The sequence below is a fragment of the Protopterus annectens genome, chromosome 1.part1 (assembly GCF_019279795.1).
Source record: "Protopterus annectens isolate FY-2018-M chromosome 1.part1, PAN1.0, whole genome shotgun sequence".
Lineage (NCBI taxonomy): Eukaryota > Metazoa > Chordata > Ceratodontiformes > Protopteridae > Protopterus > Protopterus annectens.
Window position 1 is genome coordinate 46,461,370 of NC_056726.1, and position 25,810 is coordinate 46,487,179.

General features: G+C 38.8%; 1 protein-coding gene across 1 annotated transcript in view; it reads left to right on the top strand.

The window, feature by feature from the left end:
* The first annotated feature begins 5,059 nt into the window (after positions 1 to 5,059).
* The window catches only part of DLGAP2 (DLG associated protein 2), a 1,650,454-nt gene continuing 1,629,703 nt past the window's right edge, over positions 5,060 to 25,810 (top strand). Inside the window, exon 1 of the mRNA XM_044073515.1 lies at positions 5,060 to 5,147. Coding sequence (XP_043929450.1) covers positions 5,090 to 5,147 — 58 coding nt within the window. The 5' untranslated portion in view covers positions 5,060 to 5,089. The remainder of the gene's footprint in view (positions 5,148 to 25,810) is intronic.

Consider the following 25,810-nt stretch of genomic DNA (forward strand, 5'->3'; position numbering starts at 1 on the left):
TGGACATGATAAAAGGGTACTGGGTTGGACATGATAAAAGGGTACTGGGTTGGACATGATAAAAGGGTATTGGGTTGACCATACAGAACATAAGATACCATCATACACATATGAAATATTAATATTTCAATAAGCACACGATGATTGGATCAGTTGTATTAGGTACTAAAGGAGTATGGGGGTTATTCAGGATATAGGGTTAATATAGATAAAACTAAAGAAGTAATGGTGCATGATAAGCCTAATAATAACCTGTTAGCAAAATACCCTGACATTTAGAAAGAAACTACATTCAAATATCTGAGTGTATGGATTAGACCTACCTAATCTGGAAACTGGGGCAAATCAAACTTACAACACATATTTAGACAGAATAAAGAGAGCGGTAAAGCAAATGAAGATATTAAAACTGGAACTAGACAAAAAAAGTCAAGCTTAAATATGTTTTTTTTTACCATTGTGGATTTACCTTTTCCAGGCCTACCCCTGGACAGCATGGAAGAGAAAATTGCTAGAATAATGAGTTTGGTAATTGATTTACTATGGGAAGGTAAAAGAGCTAGAATAGCATGTGATCGAATGAGTATGCCCAAAGTCTGGGGAGGTCTGGGTCTCCCTAACACAAATAAATATCTTGAAGCATCTCAAGAGTCTTTACATTAATGCTGCAGAGGGAATATGATTCTCAATGTAAAAACAAAAACAGTTTTTGATGCAAAACATTTGTTTCTTTGTATTTTAAGTTGTTGATTAGGTACTGAAAACTCCTGACATGACATCATGAAAGCCTGAAACCACAATTCTTCATTATCTAATTAAATGTATAGGCTATGGTATTTCCGTGCTAAATGCATCAGTAGGAGTTTCTTACATTCTGGAAAGACAAGTTAATAACTAGATCTTTCATGTGTGCACCTTATATTGAAATTTAGCTCATGCAATGATTGCAATGATGTATAAGTGCTCTTCTAAATAAGTAAGTTGTTGTTGTTTACCCATAACACTTGGCAGTTATATGTAAATAATGAACTAAGATCTACCCACAAGAGCAGTTTGTGGATGTGGTTATAGAGAAAAACTCAGTAAACAGTAAAATTAAAACAAAATATCAAACACATATTAATCTTCATTTATTTTCCAAAATCACTTGCAACTTTAACATGAGTTGTATAACTCAAAGGAAAAAAATGTAAAATAGAAATGCTTCAGAAAGTGAGCAAAGCATTTTAAGTTGTATCTATATTTTCTCAAAAATTGCATGAGTTACAAAACAGAAATAGTTAGGCCATTAAGATGATAGGAACGGGTATGAATTCTTCAATAATCAATGTTTGTGTATGTTGAACCTTTAAGGAAACCAGTCTTGGAAGGAGTCTTGCTGATCACATGATTTGTTTCCTCATTTTAAAATTTTACATAGGCTTTTATGTACTTTGTTTTGTGTCTGATGAAGTTTTAATGATTAAAAATGAAAATGCTCATCTTTATACTGCCTGTTAAAGAACCCAGTATGGTCCATTCCTGTGCCTAACATTTTTTTCTGTGTTTTTTTCTCCAAGAATCAGTCCAGTTTAAGTCAAAGTATCAGTCCACAGTAGTAAGGATAAATTGTCTACCATAGTGCGATATAGCTAAAGTAGCTGAGTTACTTACTGGAAGCCTCCTGTGAGCAGACTGCAACCTGAATTTCTTTAACAAAGTATGATGCAGTGAACTTTAGTGTGATGGCATATGAACTAATGGTTTGATTTTATTAACACTGGGCCCTAGAAAGTCCAGATGCCATCAGTATTTATTTTGTAAATTTAGTTTTACCATCAAGAAGATAGCATTCATACTACAACAGCGAACTGCAAAGCTATGTGTTGACAAGAGCATTGCATTTAGCACATCAGATGTAATGCTATCATAGTAATGGTGTACAGACAAGCATCATGAATTTACTGAATGTAAAAGGCATTGCAATTCAGCTTCCCTCTATCCCTAATTTACTGTTGCAACAAAGCAAAGTACTTAGCAAAACAGAAAATATAGTCCAATGTGGTCCATTTTCAACAGCCACTCCAAAAGCTTCCATGTAAGGAGCACAATACATTCAGAATGTAGTGACATGACAACTCCACTATAGTTTGCATAGTGTACAATTATACATTTCATATTGTACTGAAAAAAACACTATTTCCAAAGCTGCAATGTTTTATTTCTAGATAGGAGAAAACAGACTATGAGTATATTGCCATCCATTAATACTGTAAGAGATTTGTCCTTTTGTTACAGGAATACTGTAATTATCATTAACATGCTTTTAACAATGAACGTAATGTATCTATGCATATTAATTTGTAGAATATATCTTAAAGGCCTCTGTCTTCTAGAAGAGTTACAGCACTATATTTATATTGACCCCATGTACAAAAAGGGGAAAAAGGGCTTGAGGATGGATGGATGGATTTACACTGATCCGACCCCTCCTGCATCTGTCACAGTACTACCTTGAACTTCTCTGAACATACATTTTGTGAATTTGCTCCAGTTTATCACTGTTCTGCTATGCATTGTAATTTGTGTTATTCTCTCAGGGTGAGCATGAACATGGTCCATGAGAATCAGTGATCCAGCCCTGCAAATAAATGGAAATAAACACGCAAACAAATAAATAAATAATAAACTAGGATTATTAAAATATCAGTGAACGATGCTACAAAACACAGATTAGAATGAACTGATAACATTAATGAGTAGTGTCCTGGTATCTCAATTATAAAACAGTTTGGATATACTTACTAATATTTTTTTTTTCAAGTTAAGCTTACTGGGTATAACATCCAAAGTATGTGAAGTCAGCTGTAAGGGAAGCAGGATAGATTTGAGTTAATACATTGCAAAGCTGTAAGATCCCCTTTGTTGCTTAGTCTTATATATGCAATACATGTATATGATTGTTTGTTTTATGATGGAGTTATTATCATTAATAATAAAAAAAAAAAGAAGAAGAGGTATCTTGATTGGCGTTATACACTAGTGGTAGCAGCCTTTATCAACTTCACTGTACTGTATGTAGGATTCCAGATTGCTTACAGAATAGTAGTACGTGCATTTCTTAATATTTACTTTGCTATTTAAAATAGAAAGCTATTGGGTTTAAAGGGTCTATATCAGAACATCGAAGTATTAAAACTTCGAGTGTTCTGATATCGAACACTATTCAGCAAATGCTAAGAATAGCGAAGCTGCAGAACAGTGAATTCTTTCCTCGGGAAAGAATTCGATTGGCCATTTCTGTGGCTTCACTATTCTTAGCGCTGTGGTGGAAAGTCATGGGTTGGGTTCAGGTAAGTGTGCGGTTGTACGTTAGGGTTAGGGGTGGGTTAAGTGAGTTAGGGTTAGGGTGCGGGTTAGGTGAGTGTGTGATTGTGACAGACCTTAGGGTTAGGGTTTGGGTTAAGGTAAGTGGGTAGATTGTAGTGTATGTTTAGTTTAGTGTAGCATTAGATGTAGGAATTTAAGTGTATGTGTGTGGTTGCTGTTTGTTTGATGTGCTTGTGTTGTGTGTATGTGTTTCAGAGCAGCAATTTTTTTCCATGGGAAAAAATTTGCTGTTCTGAATGTTTGATATTTTCATGTTTAGATGTTTTGGGGCCAATGAAATAACATTCTCTATTTTCATCTTTTGATAACATGATATAAACGTGGTTTAAAAACCTAATAAGACATGAAAGAAAAGAAAAGTCTAACAGGCATTGTACTGCAAGATGGACGGCTATGTGGACAGTTCAAAGATATATTCTTATTTGAATAGTGGCACACATGAGAACATTTCCCATTCACTGAACAAGCATGCAGGTAAAATTATATCTGAAAACATGTCTTGCTATGCCAACCCATTACATTTCATTTGTTGTATTAATTCTTTTAAAGTAAATGTGTCAGTTCCTTGTACTTCATGCACTGTTGTAAGACACTTGCTGTTGTGGTAAACTCAGTCAAATCCCAAAGGAAAATGCAAGTAATATTAATAGAGCATTCATTTCATGTTACTCAACAGTGAAACAAGGTATTATGCATTTGATTTCATGTTTTATATATATATATATTTTTTTTTTTTTTTGAGAATAGGATATGCTTGGAGAGTTGTACATTTGGGAGCTGCATTCCTGCTTCACAAAAAGCAAGATTTATGCCGAAATGTAAAGCATGCTAACTCTGCCATCCAACTTTATAAATGTATAGCAGTTTAAATGTGCTGACTGCCATTGTTTTTTTATACAGTTTGACTCCTAGCTGAGGTGCTGACACATTTCACAAATGACCTCCTCAATGAATCAACGGATTAATGCATTGCAGCATAACATGTTTATTATATTATCATTATATATGCAAATGAATTGCATGTTATGTATACTAGTGACACCTATGGGTTTGTACCCACTGGTGCTACAACTGACAGTGACTAACCACACTTTTCAGTGGGGCAGTGTTTATAAAGACAATGACAGGCATGAAGGAAAGTAAACAAATACATTTTTACTTTGAAGAGCTTTCCAATAAAGTTACAAAAAGGTATCAGTAAGAAGAGTAGATAAAATCACTAAAACATTTAGTATTATTGTTATGTATAATTTGTTTGAAGTTTCATATGCTACAGTATTTGTAAAATAACTTTTGACATCTTACTGTGATAACTAAATTTGTTGTTTTGTAGTTATTGTGGTATCCAACTGTTTTTAAGGCTGTTGCTGTGTCTGTTTGTGGATCTTATGTGTTTTTGAAAGTTGTATAAATTAATTGTTTTTTTTTAAGAATGTTGTGATACTTGTCTGTCTTTGAAGATTGTTAAGCTATGTTTCTGCTTTGATTGTTTAAGACTGTTGTGGTACCAGTCTGTTTTTTATTTTTTTATCAGCTGTTTACTCATACTTCTGTTTTGTCGGATTTTTTTTTTAAGGATATCGTGGTGCCTGTCTGTTTTCAAGGTTGTTGTAGTACCTGTTTAAAACCTGTGCTGAGAAAACACAACTGTTTATTATGCATTTATTTATTTATTTATTTAGACTTTGATAACTGGGCGGAGCCCACAGGGACAGTGCCCATGTACAGGGGCGACCCGGAAATGCACACGAACAATGCAGAAGAACAGATGGCAATAAGTGAGTGTCACATTATATTTTATCCAAAAGTGTTAACGTTTGTGTTGGTCAAGTGGCATACTTCATGTAGATCTATGGTCCTAAAAATGAAATCAATGTGATCCTCATCATGTGTGATACTCTAGAATATATGTAAATAATGGTCATTAGTGTGAGTCAGAAAAACATAAATGCTGATCGATTAAGGATAAATATTTACTGGCTTGTAAAGGGATCCAAACAAGTGATCCTTCGACCTAGGTGAGATAAACTGTGTAGCAGTGGCTGGTAGTGCTGCTTCTATCAGTAGTATGCCCTGGCACTTTGCAATGTATTTTGTTTAGTTAAGCAGTAATATGTTAACTCTAGTTCTGCAGGAAGAATTAATTTCAAGTTACATCTGTATAACATTGCAGTCTTGATGAATTCACATTTTACACATAGGTAATATGTTGTGTACACAATTTCAAAACTATCTGTAGGGCAATATTTTAGTGTGAAAAATAAATTAAAAGATGGTATTGTTTTATTTTAGGGATCATGCTGTTGAAACTAGCTGACTTATGATGTATGAATCTAAATTTAAGTTAAGACAGATGTCACCAGTAACTATGAAATACTTAAATATAGCTGTAACACATTTCTAAAACAAAGGTTGTTTTACTGCTATATTGAACAACATGACAAAGTATTACTCATGAGGAAGTCTTGTGGAACCTGACACTTCAAGAGAAGTTCTCATTTTTCCCCTTCTTAAGAGAACTTGCTTAAATAAGAATCTCGATAAATGAAACTTGGAACAATAATAAATGTTCAGGTTATTTGGGTAATATCAAAGAATCAAGATCATGTAGTAGCAGTTTTGTTGAAATGATATAATGTTCAAATTGAGCTCATGTTCAGTGTCATACATGGTGTAACCAAAAAGTAAACCTGTAGATGGTAGATGCAGAGTCGGATCCAGCACTAGGCAATGTAGGCAGTTGCCTAGGGCCAGCCTCATTTGGAGGGGCACTGGCTGAGAGGCTGCCACAACATTTAATTTAAATAAAAACATACAGTTCTTCTTTAAGAATGTACTTTAGGTATATTACATTTCTTTAAGGACACACTTTGAGTGCATGGTTAAACATCTGAAGTTGGGAAACAGGATTTAAGCATGGAAAATCACTTGCTGCCATTCCTTTGCCATATGAAATGTGTGTGTGTGTGTGTGTGTGTGTGTGTGTGTGTGTGTGTGTGTGTGTGTGTGTGTGCATGTTTTTAATGCTCCAGTTAGGAATGGCAGGTTGGTTAAAATGCCCCCAGTAGGGATGAAAGTTTGGCTAACTTATTCAATCTGAAACCCTGTACCATGAGAACAGAAAACTAGAGTCTGAATCCTCTACACCAACTATGAAGCTGTCATTGGGAGTGCATTTTCAAAGAATGCTGAGTTTTAGTGTATTTTTATGGAAAGTTGAGTTTCAAGGGAAGAGAAGTTTACTGTTGCTTATGATGTCTGTTTTCAATGTGTAACTCTTATGTTTAGCAAGTGGCCATCAATAGCATTTATGTTATAACATTTAAAAGCAGTGTTAGTAGCAGAACAGGTAGTATACTTGCCTTTGGTGGAGAAGGCTGTGGGTTCCCACACCATGCAAATGGAGTGTTGATATTGCAGTGCCCTTTAAGTGGGGTTGGGAGTTGCTGCACACTTGAGTGTGTCCTCCTTTGGATGAGATGCCTAGTAATGATGAACTCCTTACTGGTTTGACAGCCATTCTCTATTGCAACAACACCAGCTTACTATTTTTTTTAAATGTAACATGGGCAATTTTTTCCTCAAGGGTTACAGGCATTGAATTTGTACGTGCAACACTGAAAAGTAAACTTGTTTGCCAGCAGCAACCTCTTCATTAATTACAGATCTCATTAATGTGGAATTATTTGGATGACTTTTACTTTTACAAAGGTTGTGTATATTGGCTGATATTGGTGGATTGTAATGACAGAGGTTTGAGTGGCTTTTTGTGATTGAAATGTTCTGAAATGGGTTGTTTTGTCATTATTGGTTCATAAGTTTTGTTTCATTGCTTACTTGAAACATTTTCAAAACTACAAATTTAAAACTCTAACAAGTAGTGCTGCATTATACAAGGAATATAATTTAATACAACCAGGATGGAGAATCAAAGAACACATGCATGTAAGCATTGTGCTGAATATGTGTGCAGGGGCCTACGGTTTTAAAACAGCCCAAATTAAACTGAATCTGCCACGGGCCAGATATATTTTCTTTGAATGTGGGTTTCAATACCATTTCAATGAATGTGAGCTTCAAGGGCAGAGTAGCTTACTGTTTATGTTAAGTTTGTTTTCATTGTGAGACTGTATTGTTTTGTTTAGCAAATGGCTAACAGTGTTTACGCTATAAAATTTGAAATAAATGTTTTAAATATCTCTAATCATTGTAGAAGTAAAGAAGAAAATAGTGTGTACACCGACAGGTTTGAACGGTGATTATGGTAAGTGGGGAAAAATAGCCAAGTAAGAGGACATTGGAATAGGTGGGGGGGCACTGATCCATTACTCTGCCTAGGGCACCATTTCAACATGATCTGGCTCTACCCATAGGTTCCACTTGTTAGAAACCAAAACACAAAGTGGACTTGATAGAAACTTGTTTTTTATTTCACTAGATGATAACAATCTATAGCAAGTACCAAGTTAAGCAAAAGCTTTCGTCCACCTGATGAAACTGACTGCATCTGACCAAATACAGAGTGGACTTAAAAAACTTTTTATTTCACATAATATCAGCTATGATCCAATCAAAGCCATTTTGCTACTTAGGTTCATAGGTAGATACTAGGCTATCTGACCTAGGGCATTTATAAGCCTAGCCAGAGTGTATTTGGCTTCCGCCTGCCTATTAGATTAGCCTACTGTGCCTCTGTAAAGTAGGTCACAGAAGGTACCCTTTTAAGATTAGTTTACTGTGCCTCTGTCTAGCAGGGACACAGAAGAGATCCCAGGGGTGAATTTGTGATTTCCCATCCACGTGTCCAGATTTCGCTTGAAGAGGGTCAGCGAGGGGCTATGTCTAACATGAATTGGGATTCTATTCCAGAGTGTGGGGAGCTCTGGGAAATGAATCTGTCCCTCCAGCATGCCCTATTTATTTTTGTGCTGAGGTTTTAGTCCCTGGAGCGTGTAGCTCTAAGGGACTTGGAGTTTTTGAGGTGGAGCATGTCCATTAATTCTGGGTTTGACATGGCTTTGTACGTCAGGCATAGATCGCCTCTGAGTAGGCGGTAAGCAACTGAGTAGAGCTGGAGTTTCTTTAGTTGAGCTGCATAGGACATCTGTTTGTAGCCCATGATCCTCTTGGTGAGGTACTTTTGGGGTCTCTCCAGTTGCTGCAGGTGTTGGGTAAGGTACATCCCAAAAGGGGCATTGTATTCAATTATGGGCCTGATGAGTGACAAGTAGAGGGGCACAATGACCTCTCTAGATCTAGATGCGAACCCTTTCGTGATAAGGTGGGCTATATAGAAGGTCTTTCTAACCACTTTGGCAACGTGATTATCAAAGGAGAGATTACTATCTACATTGGTCCCCAAATCTCTAATTACTTCTTCCATACTTAATGGATTACCACCTATGTGGTAATTTGTGGGTACCTTGTTTTTCCCAAAGGGGATGACTATGCACTTTTTAGCATTTAGCTTGAGGCCGTGGCTCTGGCAACAAGCATCTGTCTCTGTGAGACCCTTTTGGAGGATGCTTGTGTCAGCTGGAGATTCGATTATGGCCCCCAGTTTGCAGTCATCTGCAAACATTGTCAGCCATAATCCCTCCGTGTTAGCCTGAACCTCAGAGAAGTATATACCAAACAAGAGAGGTCTCAGAACTGAGCCCTGTGGGATACCACATGTAACTGGTTTGGATTCGGACATGGCACCTGTGATTCTGACCATGTGGGTTCTATCTCTGAGCCAGTTTGCAACCCATCTTGTGATATAGGGGTTGATATTTAAGCTGGTAAGCTTGTTTATGATGCCAGAGTGGGGTATTGTGTCGAAGGCTTTTGCGAGGTCCAGGTAGGCTGTGTGGACTACCTTGCCCTCATCTATGGCTTTGGTAACTGTTTCAATGAAATCAACTAGGTTTAAGAGGCAAGATCTGCCCTTAACAAAGCCGAATTGGGTAGGGTCCAGTGTCTGGAGGCTCCCAATGTCTTTGTTTATGAGTTCCATGATAATACGCTCCATAGCTTTACAGACCAGACTACTCAGGCTTATGGGGCGATAGTTCCCAGGGTCCATTGTGGCACCACCTTTGTGGAGTGGGACCACTGTAGCTGTCACCATTCTTTGGGTACATATCCTGTTGTAAGGCTAAATTTGAACAGTGACTTAATGTGAGGGTTCAGTTCTTCTTGGAGCTCATGTAAGACACAGCCTGGGACACCGTCCAGTCCCATAGATGCTGTGTTTTTTTCTTTGGAGAGGGCAGCTTTCACCTGTGCATCTGTGATGTCAGGGAGGTTACATTCAGTTGGGATAGGCATTTGCTCCTTTGGGGGGAAGGGGGGGGGAGAAGTTTGCGCTGAATCTGTCTGCCAGGATGTTGGCTATGTCTGTAGGTTCGGTATATTTTATACCATTATGCAAAATTCAGAGCATATCTGGGAGTTTCAACCCATATTCCTGACATAACTAAAGAAGGCCGTGTGATTATCTTTAGTGTCTAGGGCAATTTTTCTTTTGAAACTGGCCTTTGATGATTTTATGAGGGATCGAAGTTTCTTGCTAATATTGATCAGAGATGCCTTTCCTTTTTGGGATTTTGCTCTGACATGTAGTAGCTTCCTCCTTCTGTTGTATAGCTTATTTATGGCCAGGGTCCACCAGACCGGTCTCCTGTTTTTGGGGGAGTGAGTCTTGGTTTTATTTGGGATAGCACGATCCATGCATTCCTGCAGGTGCAAATAGAATGCATTTGTAAAGAATTCTGCGGATTGGGCTGTATTATCCTCTGGCCTGGGGACTTTGAAGGATTCCACCTCAGTCTTGAGAAGTGCAAAGTTGGCTTTTGAGAAATTCTTTACAGTGATTTCCTTGGCTAGGGGTGGGGACGGGATATGGATGTCCAGGGAAATCTGTTTATGGTCTGATCTTACCAATGAGGGGTTTACCTCTGGTGTGGAACATAGAGTCCCCATGTTGGTGATGACCAGGTCCAATATGTTGTTCCCTCTTGTGGGAGTGGTGACCAGTTGTTCCATCATGTTAGAGTTTATAAATTCAAGGAACCATTGGGAGAGGGTGTTTGGGCTTGAGTTGTTTTCCCAGTCAATGTTTGGGTAGTTGAAGTCACTCAATAACATAGTGTTTGGAGAGACCTTCATATTCTCCAGTGTTCTCAGGAATGCCAAGTGGGGTTCCTGTAATAGGGAGGGTGTTCTGTAGCAGGCTACAAACTGAAAGGCAGTTTTGCCCGCTGTTAGATGCACATGGATGGTTTCTGATGCTTCGTGCAGTGCCACTAACCTGAAGGTGTAGGTATCTTTGATGAATATAGATACTCCCCCTCCTTTTGTGCTTCGGTCTGAGTTTTGGGGCCAAAATGCATGGTATGAGTTATAACCTGGTAGTGCTGGGGTGCTTTCAGGAGCCTTGAATCAGGTTTCTGTTACTGCACAGACATCGATTTTCTCCATACTGAGGAGTGCCTCGAGTGCGTGCATGTTGAGGTTAGACTTCTGGCATTGAGTAGCATTACCTTTAGTTTTTTTATCCTTGGGTTGTCTATGGAGGTGGGTTTGTCCTTTGAGCCTTGCCTAAAAAAGGCACTATGGGGGTGGCAAGAGCCTTGGCCAGTATACGAAAGCCTAAGGGTGACAGGTGCAAGCCATCCCTAGCGAAGCAACGTGGCTTGTTGAGCAGGTCATCCCAGGCTTACAGACACTGGACCCCTTTGAATGACACCAATACTTTAGCCAGTTGTTGAAACTGATCATTTTGTCTTTATACTGTGGCATCATTCTTGGTGAGGGCAACATGCTACTCAAGGTCAGGGTCATACCAGCCTGGGCTACATGGTCAGAGAGCTCCTCTATGTCTCTTTTCATGTAGTCCAGGGAGGTACGTCTCAGGTCATTCACACCAGCATGGACAATGATGGAGTCATACTTGTACTTGCTTTGGAGTGACCTGAGTGCTTGCATTATGTGGCGGATCCTCGCACCTGACAGGCAGCTTACAGTGACCTTCTCCTTGTTCATTCTGGTGAGCAGGACATCAGTGTGCCGGACAATAGAGTCCCCTATAACAAGTGTATTTAGTGTGTTGTTTGGCCTTATGGGCTGTGACAGTGAGGCGCACTGATTTTGTGAGATATGTGATTCATGGGTATTGTTGAGGGGTGGCTGTTGCTTGGATATCTGCTTAGGAGGTCTTTGCTGTTTAGGCAGATTTTTATTTAGAGCCTCCGAGTATGTTTTTGTGTGTTTATGTGTTGGGTATGCAGATGCAATAGGTCTGTGTGAGACTGGATTTGTGGTGCAGGTGGTTACCTTTTCCTCCTGACTGACTGTGCCAGTCTTGGGTTGAGAGAGCTCTGCCTCCAGTTTGGCTGTGTAACTGCATCTCTCACATGTATTAGAGTTTGTTGGAAGGAGGAGAGGGTTGTCTGTGTACATAAGGCAATTGTAACATTGCCTCAAAATTCCCAGATTCACCAGCTGGACTAGAGAGTAACCCTTGAAACTGACCCTTGGACATACCAGATTAGTATAGGGAACTAGTTTTTTACTGATCAGATTAGGGAAGGGAACTTATTTTTCACTTGATCAGGAAGGACCAATCAGGAGCCTAATACTTATGAGAAGTCAAGGAGGGTGTAGTGCTTTAGTTAGTTAGTGTTTCCTTATAAGAGCTGAGCAAGTGCAGGGCTTTAGAAAGAGAACAGAGTGATACTTTGAGAGTTTGAACAGTTCTAAGGGAAAAATGAAGAGCAGACTTTGTGGAGCCTGGAATAGTTTAAACCTGTTTAGGCGGCGCTGCCCGACGCTGCTCAGTGCGCAAAACCGCGCAAAAAGAGAGTTGTAGGGTTTTGAGAGAGAGAGATCAAGGAGTTTAGAATTTACCCAAAATGGCCAATAAAACTACAGCTTCTAGGCAGTAACCACTCCTCCAGGGACAGGCAGTCTGTTCAGTGCTAACCATTCCTACTGGTGAATAGCCCAAGCAAGCACTGGCCTTCTAGAAACTTCAAAACAGTTCAGAACAGCCAATCTGTAACTGAACTTTCTTAACTTTCAGAAAGTGGGAAAAAAGCAAGATTTTTTTTTGTTTTTTTTTTCTTTTTGTTGTAGTTTAAAGGTAGCAGAGATACACAAGCAGCAAAATAATCAGTGCCATAGAAATGTTATCATCTAGTGAAATTAAAAGTTTTTTTAAGTCTACTTTGTCTTTGTAGTTTTCGATCTAACAATTATAACCTATGGGAAGACCATCTACTGTTTGGTGAACTTTTTGGTTACTTGGTGTTTTTCGTGCACTGACACATTTCTGGTTTGGTTATTCATACATGGTGTGTTTTTAATCCATATGTTTTTCATCATCTGAAGAACCAAGCGTTACATTTTACCTTTAGTTAATATTTTGCAGTCTTGCTATCTTCTTTTGGCTTACAGCATCTAAGGTAAACTTATTCAGACTCTGCAGAACCACCTTTTTAACATGGAGAAACAATTCCATTTCCAGAATTTAGAATGTACCTTTCTAAAGAAGAATAATATGATGAATTATCTTGCAGTGAGCCAATGATCATCAGCATGGCACTTCATGTAGAGTCTGCAGTATTACTGTAGGTATATACTGGATGGCTTTAATGTACTTTTATGTTAATAATATGAGTTACACTTTTCCAGGTTATTTTAGTTGTAGATTCAACAATGTAGAATATATTAGTGTTCAGAACATGAATCACTTGATGTTAGAACCACTAGGATGTTAAAGAACATGATTTATGAAGAGTTTTGTGCATTGCGGATAAAGAAATAAAATAATGTATTTTATAAGCATCAGAAACAAAGTGCAATGTGTAAAATATTTTTGTTTTATGTAGTAGATTGTGTAGATTTGGTGTTGAGAGATGGAAGCACAGAAACTGCTTTGGATTATACAAACATGAGATGGTGAATATCATTCAATGCTTTCATGTCACCTGGGTTAATTGATTTTAAATGTGCATTTAAGTTCACTTAAGTATTAATCTTATGGGCTGATTTGTATGAGTATGTGCGTGGTGGTGTTTTAAGAACTGACTGTTTTATGAAGTCTTATGAAATTATAAGAAAACAAATGCACTTATTCTCTTATCTATATGTTGGTGTATATATGCTGTTCTTTTTATTTTTATGTCATTATCAATGTTTGAATTCAAGACACACTCTCCTGTTTCAGCAAAATGTTTTGAATAACTGAATCCATGGCTGGGATTCATGAAAGAGTGTAATACACCTGTACAGCTCTGATTTTAAAGAGGATCACTATGTTACATGTCTAAAAGTTAATTACAGATGTAACAAGTAAGGCATAGCATTGGCATTCTTGGCATAATACCACATAGTAAAATGTACCAGCAGTGTGACTTGCATAGCAGTGTTACAGCAGTATTACTGCAGTGTTATAGCAATCTTACAGCAATGTTTTAGCAGTGTTACAGCAGTGTTATAGCGGCATTACAGCAGTGTTATAGCAGTGTTATTGCAGTGTTATTGAAGTGTTACAGCAGTGTCTTAGCAGTGTTATAGCAGCATTACAGCAGTGTTATAGCAGTGTTACTGCAGTGTTATAGCAGTGTTATGGCCGCATTACAGCAGTGTTATAGCAGTGTTACAGCAGTGGTGTGTTATAGCAGTGTTATAGCAGCATTACAGCAGTGTTATAGCAGTGTTGCAGCAATGTTACAGCAGTGTACTACAGGACCACCACTACTGCATTGTGCATTGCTGACATGGTTATGCCATTCCAGTGTGCCCACAGCAGTACAAGCAGCTACTTGCATTGCCATAGTGCATAGTGGCAGCCAGCAAATAAAAGCAACTGGTAACATGTCACTGCATATTACAGTGGCTAACCATAATACCTATGTGGGTGTCCACACTAAAGTGGCCACCATGTTCATCATATAAATAAGGAAGAACAAGAAAGTAGGTGAAGGGACTACATCAAATACAGGAAAACAGAAGGTAATAAATATGGACAGGAAAGGGGCATGGAGGAATACATTTTTGTGGGGCTAAACTCCCTTTACATTATTAAAAGAAATGAGTATATGTAAATGGTATTAAAGGATGCCTTTGAGTGGGATAGATGGCCAGAGTGAGAATATAAGGTAGTAGGTACAGACAGACAGAAAAATATTGAACATATACTCAAAAGGTAGGGGTGATGTATGCACAAAAAGTGGGGTAAAAGTGGATGGACATATACAGACATGGTATAAAATGAATGATAGGAAGGGATGGACAACAAATAAGGTATGGGGAACTACTGTCAATGTTCCTTAACAGCTGGAAAACAAATGAAGTACATCGAAGCATAGGACGACAACAATGAAGGCAGTATGTGACAAATTGAACATACAAAATGTTCACAATACAGTAGAGTCTCTATAAACCGGAACACAAGCAACCAGCACTCTCAAGCAACCAACAATTTTGATTGGCTCATATGCTGGTATACAAGCCAATCAAAAATCACAAAATGGACCCACTTCTACTCAATGCAGAACAGCCCACTGTTCCGCACTGAACAGAGGAGGCTCTGCTTTGTGATTTTTGATTGGCTGGTATGCCAGTATACAAACCAATCAAAAATCACAAAGCAGCTCTCAAGCAACCAGAAACTACACTTCTCCACCATCTACCTATCCCCATGGGTGCCAGTTAAGTGAGAGTTTACTGTACATCTCTGGCTGCATCTTTGGAACCTCTGCCTCCCACTGCCAGAACAAGACAGAGTGGTGCTGCTTCAGGTTTTTGTGGTGAGGTCTGCATTATTCACCTGAACAAAACCATGCCAGGTCAAACCAGGCATCAAAGTCATTAAAGAAACTATCCTAATGCCCCAACAAATATTCCTTATAGGATCTGTGCTGGAAGAACAGGAAAATTCTTCTCTGCCTTGGGCACAATGCTGGTGCCCTGTGGCTTGTGGAGGATGAAGCAGCCATGGACACTCAGCTGGTCCAAGAAAGGAATAATATGGTAGAATCATGTGCTCAGATAGATATTTCTGAATAAATATATTTCTGAATCACTTTTCAGACAACACAGGGCTACACCACAGCTCTACTGATGTTTACCAGGCCATAGACATGTGTGCACAGCTCATCCTGTTAGGTGTGGATTGTACTGTGTGAAGCAAAGGGATTCATGGACAACCATGCTACCTGGCCTAGTTGGCCAGTACTGATTGGGTCATCTATTTAACTACATGTACTTGTTCGGCTTTCTATGTGTGAAAAACTTCTCGTCCTCTTAGAATGTGAATTTTGGAACATATTAGTGACATTAGAAATAAATGAATGGCTAATGCTCTATACAAACACTCTGTTAAATACATCACTTCACAATTTAAGTTTGTTATTATTGATAAAATTGTGGGGGACAGGAGAAATAAAGTTGGATGGCATAGTATACTAAATCAAAAGGAAAATAATTGGGTTATTAGATTGGGAGGTTTATTCCCACTAGGTGTTAATGAACATTTGTAATTGTCCAATCCCAGTGCGATATGGGGGGACAGGTGACTATATAATGGTTATAATTTACTTTTTACGTATTCACTGATGAAGGCTTGAATGCCGAAACTGGTTTGAATTGCATTTTATGCAGTTCATTATTTGGTCTGTTTTACATTAAAAATTGCTTTGGACTCCGCTAATGTAGTGCTGGCCATCTTTTGTTGGACTTCTGATATTTTTTGGGCCATTGCACTTGCTGTACTTGCTAAGTTTTGTTTTGATTAGTTGGAATGCATGTCATGCTAACTGTCTCGTTTTAGTGTGGCATAAAGTGCTGCCACCATTTATGAATGGAATTTCCTGGAACTGCTTTAATAGTACTCTAGATCTGGAGCATCAGAGAGATAAGGAATTAGATCTAGAGGGACAGTGTATACACTGCAGTCTTCCAATGTCTATGGCGCCTATCCAGGAGATAGGGGGTGACAGCATTATTGCTTGTGTATGTAGCACATAACGTAAGGGGTGGGCCACATATGGTCATTCCACCTTACATATGGCAAACCTGGTGGTGGCTCCACTGGACACTTGCATATCAAAATGTACACATGCAGGTGCAACAAGACATCGCAACATATCACATGCTGGGTCATCACACAGTTAGGCAGCACATTTGTGCATGTCTGTTATGGGTATGCAGTTCTTAGAAGAAACTGCCTAACATGTACAGTGGGGGATTGCCCCAGTACCAAATACTTGGAAAAAGGCCTTGCAAGTTGGAAACTGCAGGTGATATCCTAATAGATGCAGTTGGGATAGTTCTTAGTGATTAACAAATGTATAGGTTAGCCTGGCACATACACTCACTGAATGACATGTTTTGTCCCCAGCTATACATGTGCCATACAGGGGTGACAATACATAGAGAAGTTCACAATCCACAAGACAGTGCAGATCAACAGTTCAGTAACCAGATCTGGCAGGGTATGATCTGGATATGAAAGCTATGGGCAGCCATAATAAGTCCCTAAAATATATGCAAAGAAAGATTAAAGATATGATCTCCTCTGTAAACAAAGCAAAAGGCCCTGGACATTGTGACATACTGGGCCACCACAGGGGAAGGCCCATGAATACTGAAATGGCTGAAGTATGTAGAGTTTTCAGTGCTGTGGTCCAGGCAGGAGGATTGACCCTTAACACCAGATGTTACTGTATGTGGGTGCAGACTTGGCACCTGCTACTTATATGTTAGTAGGCAAAGCACAATGCTAGTACTGACCATAATAGCTTGCTTTGACAGATTGTTATGTGTGAAGTGAATAGTATAAGATTGTTGCCTATATGTCCATGTATTCTTCTAGACATCTTCAGTCAGCAAGTGCCATATCCTGTTCAATAATATATGTTCCATAATATTATGTGATACTGTTATCATGTGTCCCACTATCATGTAGGAGAATACTCCATTCATATGGCTGTAGGCTTTACAGTGATGTCATATTTTTTACATGTTCATAAGATGCACAAGTGGAAGGTCTTGCAAATCAGGATGACAGAAGGCTGACATCAGCATGACTACTGTAAACAGTAATGATGAGAATTTGTAGACAGCATGGTCCATGGCACAGTAGCACTATATGTGACACTCTGGTGGTAGAAAACTCCCACATCTAGGGAAAGAAAGCCGCTGTAATGATAGTTGCTGACCACACAGCATCACCAGAGCCTGATGAACCTTCCATCGCTGGACTCGGCATGGGCTTTCTCACATTTCCCTACTAGAGAAAACATCTAATATGCACACTTCCTCTGATATGGACATAACAACCTTAGAGAAAAAACTGGGGGTTATCCAATGCCACCATGGCTTCCATAGTGACAATGACAGGGATGCAGTACTTCAAACCAAACAGCAGATTTGTAAGTCAGTGATCCATCCTCAGTTGGCTGCTATGCATACCACTGTGTATCTGGTATGTGTGCTCCACTGCATGTGTGAGGACAAGTACTAGCCACACAGTGCCCTAGAGTACCAGAGCAATGAGATTATAGAGCTACTGAGGTCACTGGAGGCAAATATTGCTAGCATCAGTGCATCCGTATAACAAATTACAACTGTCATCCAGTCTGCCTCTACTTGCAGTATAGTCCATGGCTGTGTGAGGGTCTGGACACAAGGTTGTGTGGAAATGTTGATATCTTATGCATAATGTATCCATTACACACACTGCCTGCACAGCCAGAGTGTGGTGCAGTGTTGTAGTCTGCATTGCCTGTGTCATGGCACATAGGTGGGAACCACATTGTATTGTGTCCCTGTCTGCCTCAGCCATGCCTCAGCTGGTTTATTGTCTTCCCCTGTATCACCCCTCTCTACCCAGCCACAATTGTGCAACACATGCTACATGTCCTACTGCAGGCTTATATGACTGCACTGCCTGCTTTTGCACCAACATATTACGTAGCATGGCAAATGCTACAAATAGTTTGCTGCATATCTTACAAATACACTGTAATGGCTCACCTGTGGTTTTCATTAAGCAGAATCTACTCATCAAAAGTCTGAATACATTTTCCACAGTATTACTTTCAGCATGGGGCATGTATGTCATTTTCTACATGGTCTATGACTTGCGAATGGAAGTAATTATCTATGGCTCAATGACATATCTGACATTACAAGCAGCACAGAAAACACATTATTATTTATATGTGGCTTGCATGCATGGCAGCTGATTGTATAGCCCATTCTGTCTGACATGTGTGGATACCTATCAACCAGATGACCTTGTGTGAAGTCCCCTTTCAGAAAACCTCGGTATGTGTGTATCAAATGTGTGAATCATGTAACCTGCCTAGGAGTACATTGAAACATTGTAAATAATGACCTGAGCATTTCAGACCATTTCACTGTTTAGAGGATGGTGTTCCTGGCTGCCAGGACCTCAAAAAATCCTGTAGTCTGATAGGACATAAACATGACATTCCTTCTCTCCCACCTGGCATTCTTATAAACTAAATAAGCCTCCATGTGTTGCTGTATTACATTGAGGAATTAGTTAAGTATTCATGAGGCAGAAGCCTGCAATATATCTAATGTATCCCCATAAGCTGCTAGAAGGCCTCTTTGGCTAGGATGCCTGAGATGACACATACCTTTGTGTTCACAGGAAAGGGTATACCAGGCAGATTCCACAATTTTGCTCATGGGTGACTGAGTTCAACCAGATTCCATGCAATATCCCAGTTCACTGAAGTGATCAATTATTTGCTGGTCTGTGAGGTGTTTCTATGTGAGTCTCTACATCTTCTTTGTTAGTCGAGACAACGGTAATGCACATCATTGCCAGCACTTACACCAATGTGCTACCAATGCATACTGTTACTGTGTTGCCGATGCTGTGCCTAACATGAGTCTTGTCATATGCTCCATAAATCACAGCATTCAAAACAGATTGGCAAAGGTGCACAGCACCCACATTTTATATGTCTATTAATTGGTCCTCCATCTTGGCCCCCTGCATTTGCATACTCCTTTGTCACTCATTTGCATTGGCTTTCTCATTTACATTTTAGTATATGGCCGTCTGCATGTGCTATATATCATTCAGTTTTTAACCTGCATCTACAATACTGGAGTCTTGAGACGGACCAAATCCTACACATGCCCTCTTCCATTACTATTTTACATTGCACATTGTACTACCCCTCTCAAAAGATTTACTACAATCAAACTAAAATCCATAATTGACTATCAAAGCAAATTAAGGAATGTGTTATATACATTTACTATTTCTTGTAGCAAAAAAAAAAAACATAACTGCTTTGGGGGTACTTTTAGAAGTCAAAACCTTATGGAATTATGGCCACTTTAAATTTTTTGCTGCCACTTATATTCATAACTTATATTTTATTGACTGTAAAATAAAAAAATACATGAACTGTGACAATATGTAGAAGAAAATTTGACCTGAAAGATCTGATGTGTCTTGGATTTGACAGCAACTAATAGGATTATGTATAAGCAAAATGATAATAATAATAATAATAATAATAATAATAATAATAATAATAATAATAATAATAATAAAGAAAAAGGAATTATCAGTATCTATAATTTGTTATACAACTGTCTGTGCCAAGTCACTTGCATGTAAAATAGGTCTGATATTTACTTTACTGTAGTGGATTGGGGTATTATGTATTTTTAACTATGCTACAATTAAGAATCAATAGGTTACAGATTATATCTTATTTCTGTCAAAGCTAATTTATATGACAGCATAGTTTCATAATATTTTTATTTATTTTATTAATTTGTATTTTGGTGACCTAATTATCCTTTTTGAGGAGGCCCACAGAAAAAAATTCCTAGACTTAAACAAGTACCCCACAGTAAAAAAAAAATATATCTCTGCACATAGAAAGGCTGACATAAGAAATTAAGATATTTTTTATACAGAAACATTGTAACCTGGACAAATGAAACATTACTTAATAAATACTAATACTAACCATCATTACAGTGCAACTGCAGATCAACAAACATGCTGTGAATTGTTTCAGATCAGTAAATTCATTTAGACAATATTGTGAGCTGCAACGTAGACTCACCAGATTAAAGTGATTTTTCTTAAACTTTTATTAGCAGTCATGCATTTGACAAAATTCTTTCCATATATATAGAAGTAAAAGTACTGTAGCTATCACTAAATTAGGAGAATCAGTAACATGACTTGTTTATAGGAGCTTTGGCCGTGACATTATTGCTCACATTAATACCCACCTGTTAAATCATAGGATGTCTGTGTTTTAGTCATACTTGGCTATGCAACAGCTGATGCCCAGGATGGTACCAAGGTGTGCTATGGCCCTTACAGATTGGAGTTTAACATACTTATGAAAGAACTACTGAAAGTTTCAAATGTAAAAAAGAGTAGAAATGATTAAAGTCAAAATTATTTGTATGACAAGGAGTTCCCAGTAATAAGGCTAGTCTTCTTCATGAAGGGAGACACCTATAGGTGATCACAGAACAGAGGAAATTAGTAAATAACTAAACACAGCATATAGACTGCTGCACAATCACTAGTGATACACTTATTACTAAGATGTGATTCACAGGGTGCATTTTATTTCATGCAGCACAGTCTGGTGTTATCATCATCTTCCCCATCCTGTTATTTAATTCCTGTTGTAACCAGTGCCAAGCTGGTCACACCTCTAAGACTGTCTCTTTTCTGACCTGGCAGTGTTATGTCACCTCTGGTATTGCTGCTTACTATGATTGTTAATAAAAAATATTCCCTTTTGATCTGTGCTAAGCAACTCCCCCACCCTGAATACTGCTTACCTCCACATTTAACAGTGATAACATTTATTAGCAGAAGAATGGCTCATTCTTAGTCACTGGTGTCCCTAGTCTAATTAAGGGATGAGAAAGCATTTTGCTAGGATCCAAATAAACATCATTGCTCACCTATATTCTCCTGCCACTAGTCATTATATTAGGTGATGTTTAGGTGGTCAGTTGTACTCTTCCAATAAGCTATTAGGGTCCATGGGTATGTCAACTCTGGCAGCACTGGGCGATAAAGACCTGACTACTGTCAAGGTAACCTGGGATCATTTAAGCACTTGGACAACTGTCAGAGTCATATAGTGGGGTGGTCATGTCCATCTTAATGGGGAATCAAATGATCCAGACAGCTGTGCATTGTATAAGTCCCTTGGAAAATAGGGTAGAATTTAAATACATGGCCTAGGATTGGATGTTCGGCTCACCAAGCTACAAATGGGTGGTAGCCTTCAAGGTGGATGTGCTGGAGTGCACTCACATGGTAAAAATATAATAGGCCTTGGCAGTGACACATATCCCACATCCCTCTGCCTGTGATGGAGTTAGGCCATTATAAATTCCTTCAATTGCCAGGATGCAGACAAGAGCACAAAATGCCTTCTTGGTTGCCTGAATGATAATCCCCCTCCAGAAACTGATCTCACCCCTGGCAGTAGAGTGAAGTCCTAGTGTATGAGGAATGAATAAACCATTAGAAATAAGCTTGATGGTTGACAGATGCAGGTGCATAAATGGCATAAAAATAGTGTGCATGGCCATAAAATGAATGGTCTATGGTAGACTAACTGAAAATAGTGATATCTAACACCTACGTCCTTATCCATTACTTAAAATACATGCCAAGTTGTATAACACTGTAGACACCTCCAAATATTAATAATGCTAGAACTCATAACTTATGAATGGCTGTGCATATGCATATACAGTTAGGAACAGGCATGCTAACGATATAAGCAGTGTGAAATGGAATTCTGAAAGGAGTATCACAAAGCTTCATTGGGATACTCTTATGACCATACCAATACCAACAGTTCAAAAGATAGATGCTAGAAAACCGGATATAGTGGTCCAAGAAAAGAGGACAAAAGTGGCATTGATCATTGAAATCGCCACACGCAGTGACTACAGTGTCTTGCATACAGAGAGACACAAAGTCATAAAATACCTGGATCTGCAGGCAGAAATGAGAGCCATGTGGAAGAAAGATACCCAGACAGTTTCAGTAGTAGTAGAAGCAACTGGTCTTATAAAAAAGAATTTACAATCATATTTAGATATGTTACCAGTTCATGTAACACCATATGAATTGCAGAAGGAGTCATTACTAGGCACATTGTGGGTGTGCCTATGAGCACTTTTGACTAACGTCAAAGAGTGAAACAATACTAATTTCATGAACTTTAATCGTACTTTGACTTAGGAATGGGGTCCATTCCTGTCATGGTATAAGAAACCCAAAAGACTTGGAGAAATTAAAAAAGACAGAGTTAAGACATATAGCAGAGGCAACTGCCTTAAATATCATGATATAGTGACTGTAAATAGTTCAGTGATTTGGGGAAAGATGACCATCTGAAAGATGCTCCCCTTTGAGTTACGACCAGCAGACTCTATGGCTGCAGGTTAATGAGCATGTAATGGTCGCCAGTCAAATTTGACCTATTGTTCTGTCCACTCATTGGGCTGGCCTGTTGTTGAGATTATGACATGAAGCATACAAAAGCAGCAGGACTATCCAATGCATAGTACTAGATGGCTTATGTTAATGCACTGTTAAGGTCCCTTGCCTTCACAGTGCCTTCACTGCATCATGTGCCCACACTCAGACTGTGCCTTAGACTAAGTATCCCAGTAAAGTGCAGCAGCAGTCAGCATACATATTAACTGCTTGTCCTCTCTAGCATTTTCACTTTTAAAGTGCTGAGGAAATCTCCTGCAATATTCTGCCTGTAAATGACTTCCCCATTTATTGACATAGTGTGTAATATGACACGTTTTTGGTATAGAACTAGTGAGGAATTATACTAAAGAATAAACCAGAAATAAATTATCTATTTGTTGTATTCCTACATCACTGCATCTGGCATATCCACAGGATGTATTCCTTCCGCCATATCGAAGGTAAAAGTAAAACCTATCTGTGAGGAATGTAAGTGAAAGGAGGCCTCCAATGTTTCGTATAGTTTTCACAATGAGCCCATGCAGAACCTCAGCAGGCAATGCATGTGCTGCTGTCTATAGAGCACCAGAGTAGGCTAAGCAGGATGTCCATGATAAAAGATTTACACGTTTTACTTCAATGTCATTAATTTAGTTCTACCTTCCCATTTCTGTATTGCTTAGCAGGTAGTAGATGCACTATATCAATGGTTAACATCTTCCTCTGTCAGGAAAACTTCATATTCATCTGAGATGTAAACTGAGCTATTATCAGTTACCACATGTAAGAGATTCCCTTCACATTTTAAAGATAGAAACTTGACTTCAGCACTTCAAGAGTATTCCCAAGACATGCTGATGTTCTGTAATAGTATTTTTTATTCAGTTTATATATCAAACATCCGTAACAGTTACAATGGCAGTGAAGGTTTAGCATAGGTGAATGATACATACCTATATACCTAGCCTTCTCTATTTTCCTAACCACTCATACCAATCTCTCTCTTTGCTCCAACATGCTCTCCTCAAGTTATTACACCCTCCAGTCCCCCAGCCTCCTCTTTCTGTTCCTACTTCCCTTATACTGTGCTACCTTCTATTCCACCTATGCTTGTCCAATACCACCTACAAAGACAACTACCATGCAAACCCACCTTCCCCCTCACTCTTACTCCCATTTCCACTCTATCTCCTCTTCTCTCATTCAGCCCAACCCTCTGCACCTATTCCACCCTAAACTCTTCTCCTCGAAAGTCAAGATACTGTCACCTGCTCCAATCTACAATCTACCAAAATTCATGCCTGGCAGAGCAATATGGCTAAAGGATATCTCCTTCAACAACCTAGTCCAAGCTGGTGATATCCATCCTAACTCTGGTCCTACATCCTTTATTACCAACACTCATCCCATACCCTCTTCCTCCTATCTCAACACCCTAAAGATTTATACAATTAATGCACAAAGTCTAAACAACAAAGTACACCATTTTCAAGCTTGGTTAAGCCATAACCAACCAGATATCTTAGCCATCTCTGAAACCTGGCTCAAGCCCTTTATCTCCAACTCTGAGATTCTGCCCCCAGGATTTCATTGTCTCAGAAATGACTGACTAAAGAAAAAAGGTGGAGGCACTGCCCTAGTCTACTCCAACCTTCTTACCTTAATTCCCCTCCAAATTCCAATTCCTCAATTCCAGAACACTGAACTAACTGCTGGAATTCTAAAACTAAATAAACATAAAAATATCTGCATCATTGCCCTATATACCTCACCTGGTAACAATATTTCTACACTCAAAAATATTGTCCTATGGGCCTCTACTGAAATTAACTATGAAACATATATCCTTGGTGATGTGAATATTGACTAGAATAAAATCAATTGCCCTTCTCCCTCCCTATCCATTAACCTCTATAACTTCACTCAAATAATCCTCTCCATCACTCGACCTAACAAAATAAACCCTCCCGGATCCACTATAGATTGGATCCTAGTCTCAGATCCAAATAAAATTACCAATTCTGGCACAATTCCTGATACCTTTAGTGACCACCTCCCAGCCTTCATGGATCGCTCAACTAGATCCGCCTCACACCAGCATCAGTACATTCAAACTCATAACCTCAGTAGCTTCAACCCAACTACTTTCTCAAATGCTTTCAAACAAATGAACTGGCAAATTCTAAACATCCTTCCTCTTGACAAGGTTATAGAATACTTCAACTGTGTCTTCCTTGATACTTTAACTCACTAGCCCCACTAAGAAACAAAAGGATAAAAACTAAAACTGCTCCATGGCTATCCAAAGTGATAAAACAAATCATGCACCACAGAGACAAACTATGTAAGCTTTACCAAAACAATAAACTGGCCAATACCTTGCTCCAATATAAACAGCTCTGCAACTGTGCAAAATGGCTAATCACCAAAGACAAAAAATCCTACTATATCAAACTTCAGTCCAATAACAATAAAAAAAAAACAAAATTCTGGAACTCAGTAAACTCACTCCTCAATCCAGGCTCCAAAAATAATCCCTGTCCTGACCCAAGTAAATCTGATCTTGAACTAGGCTCTGAATTTAACTCATTTTTCATAGACACTATAACTATCCTCACCAAGATATTTCCCAATAATAACCCAACTGCTCTACACTCTCCCCCTTCTAACTCACCTCATCTGTTTGAACTCAAACCCATCTCCACTAACTTTATAAAAAAACTTTTGTCCAAACTTAAACCTTGCCCTAACGCTCCCGAACATATTCCCTCTTGCACTCTCAATCAGCATCATTATCAACCGATCCATAAAAGAATCATACATCCCCAAACTCTGGCGCTCAGCTTATATTCTTTCTCTTCATAAAGGAGGCAAAAATACCAGCACCTCAAACTTTCGCCCCATTGCTTTGCTCTCGCC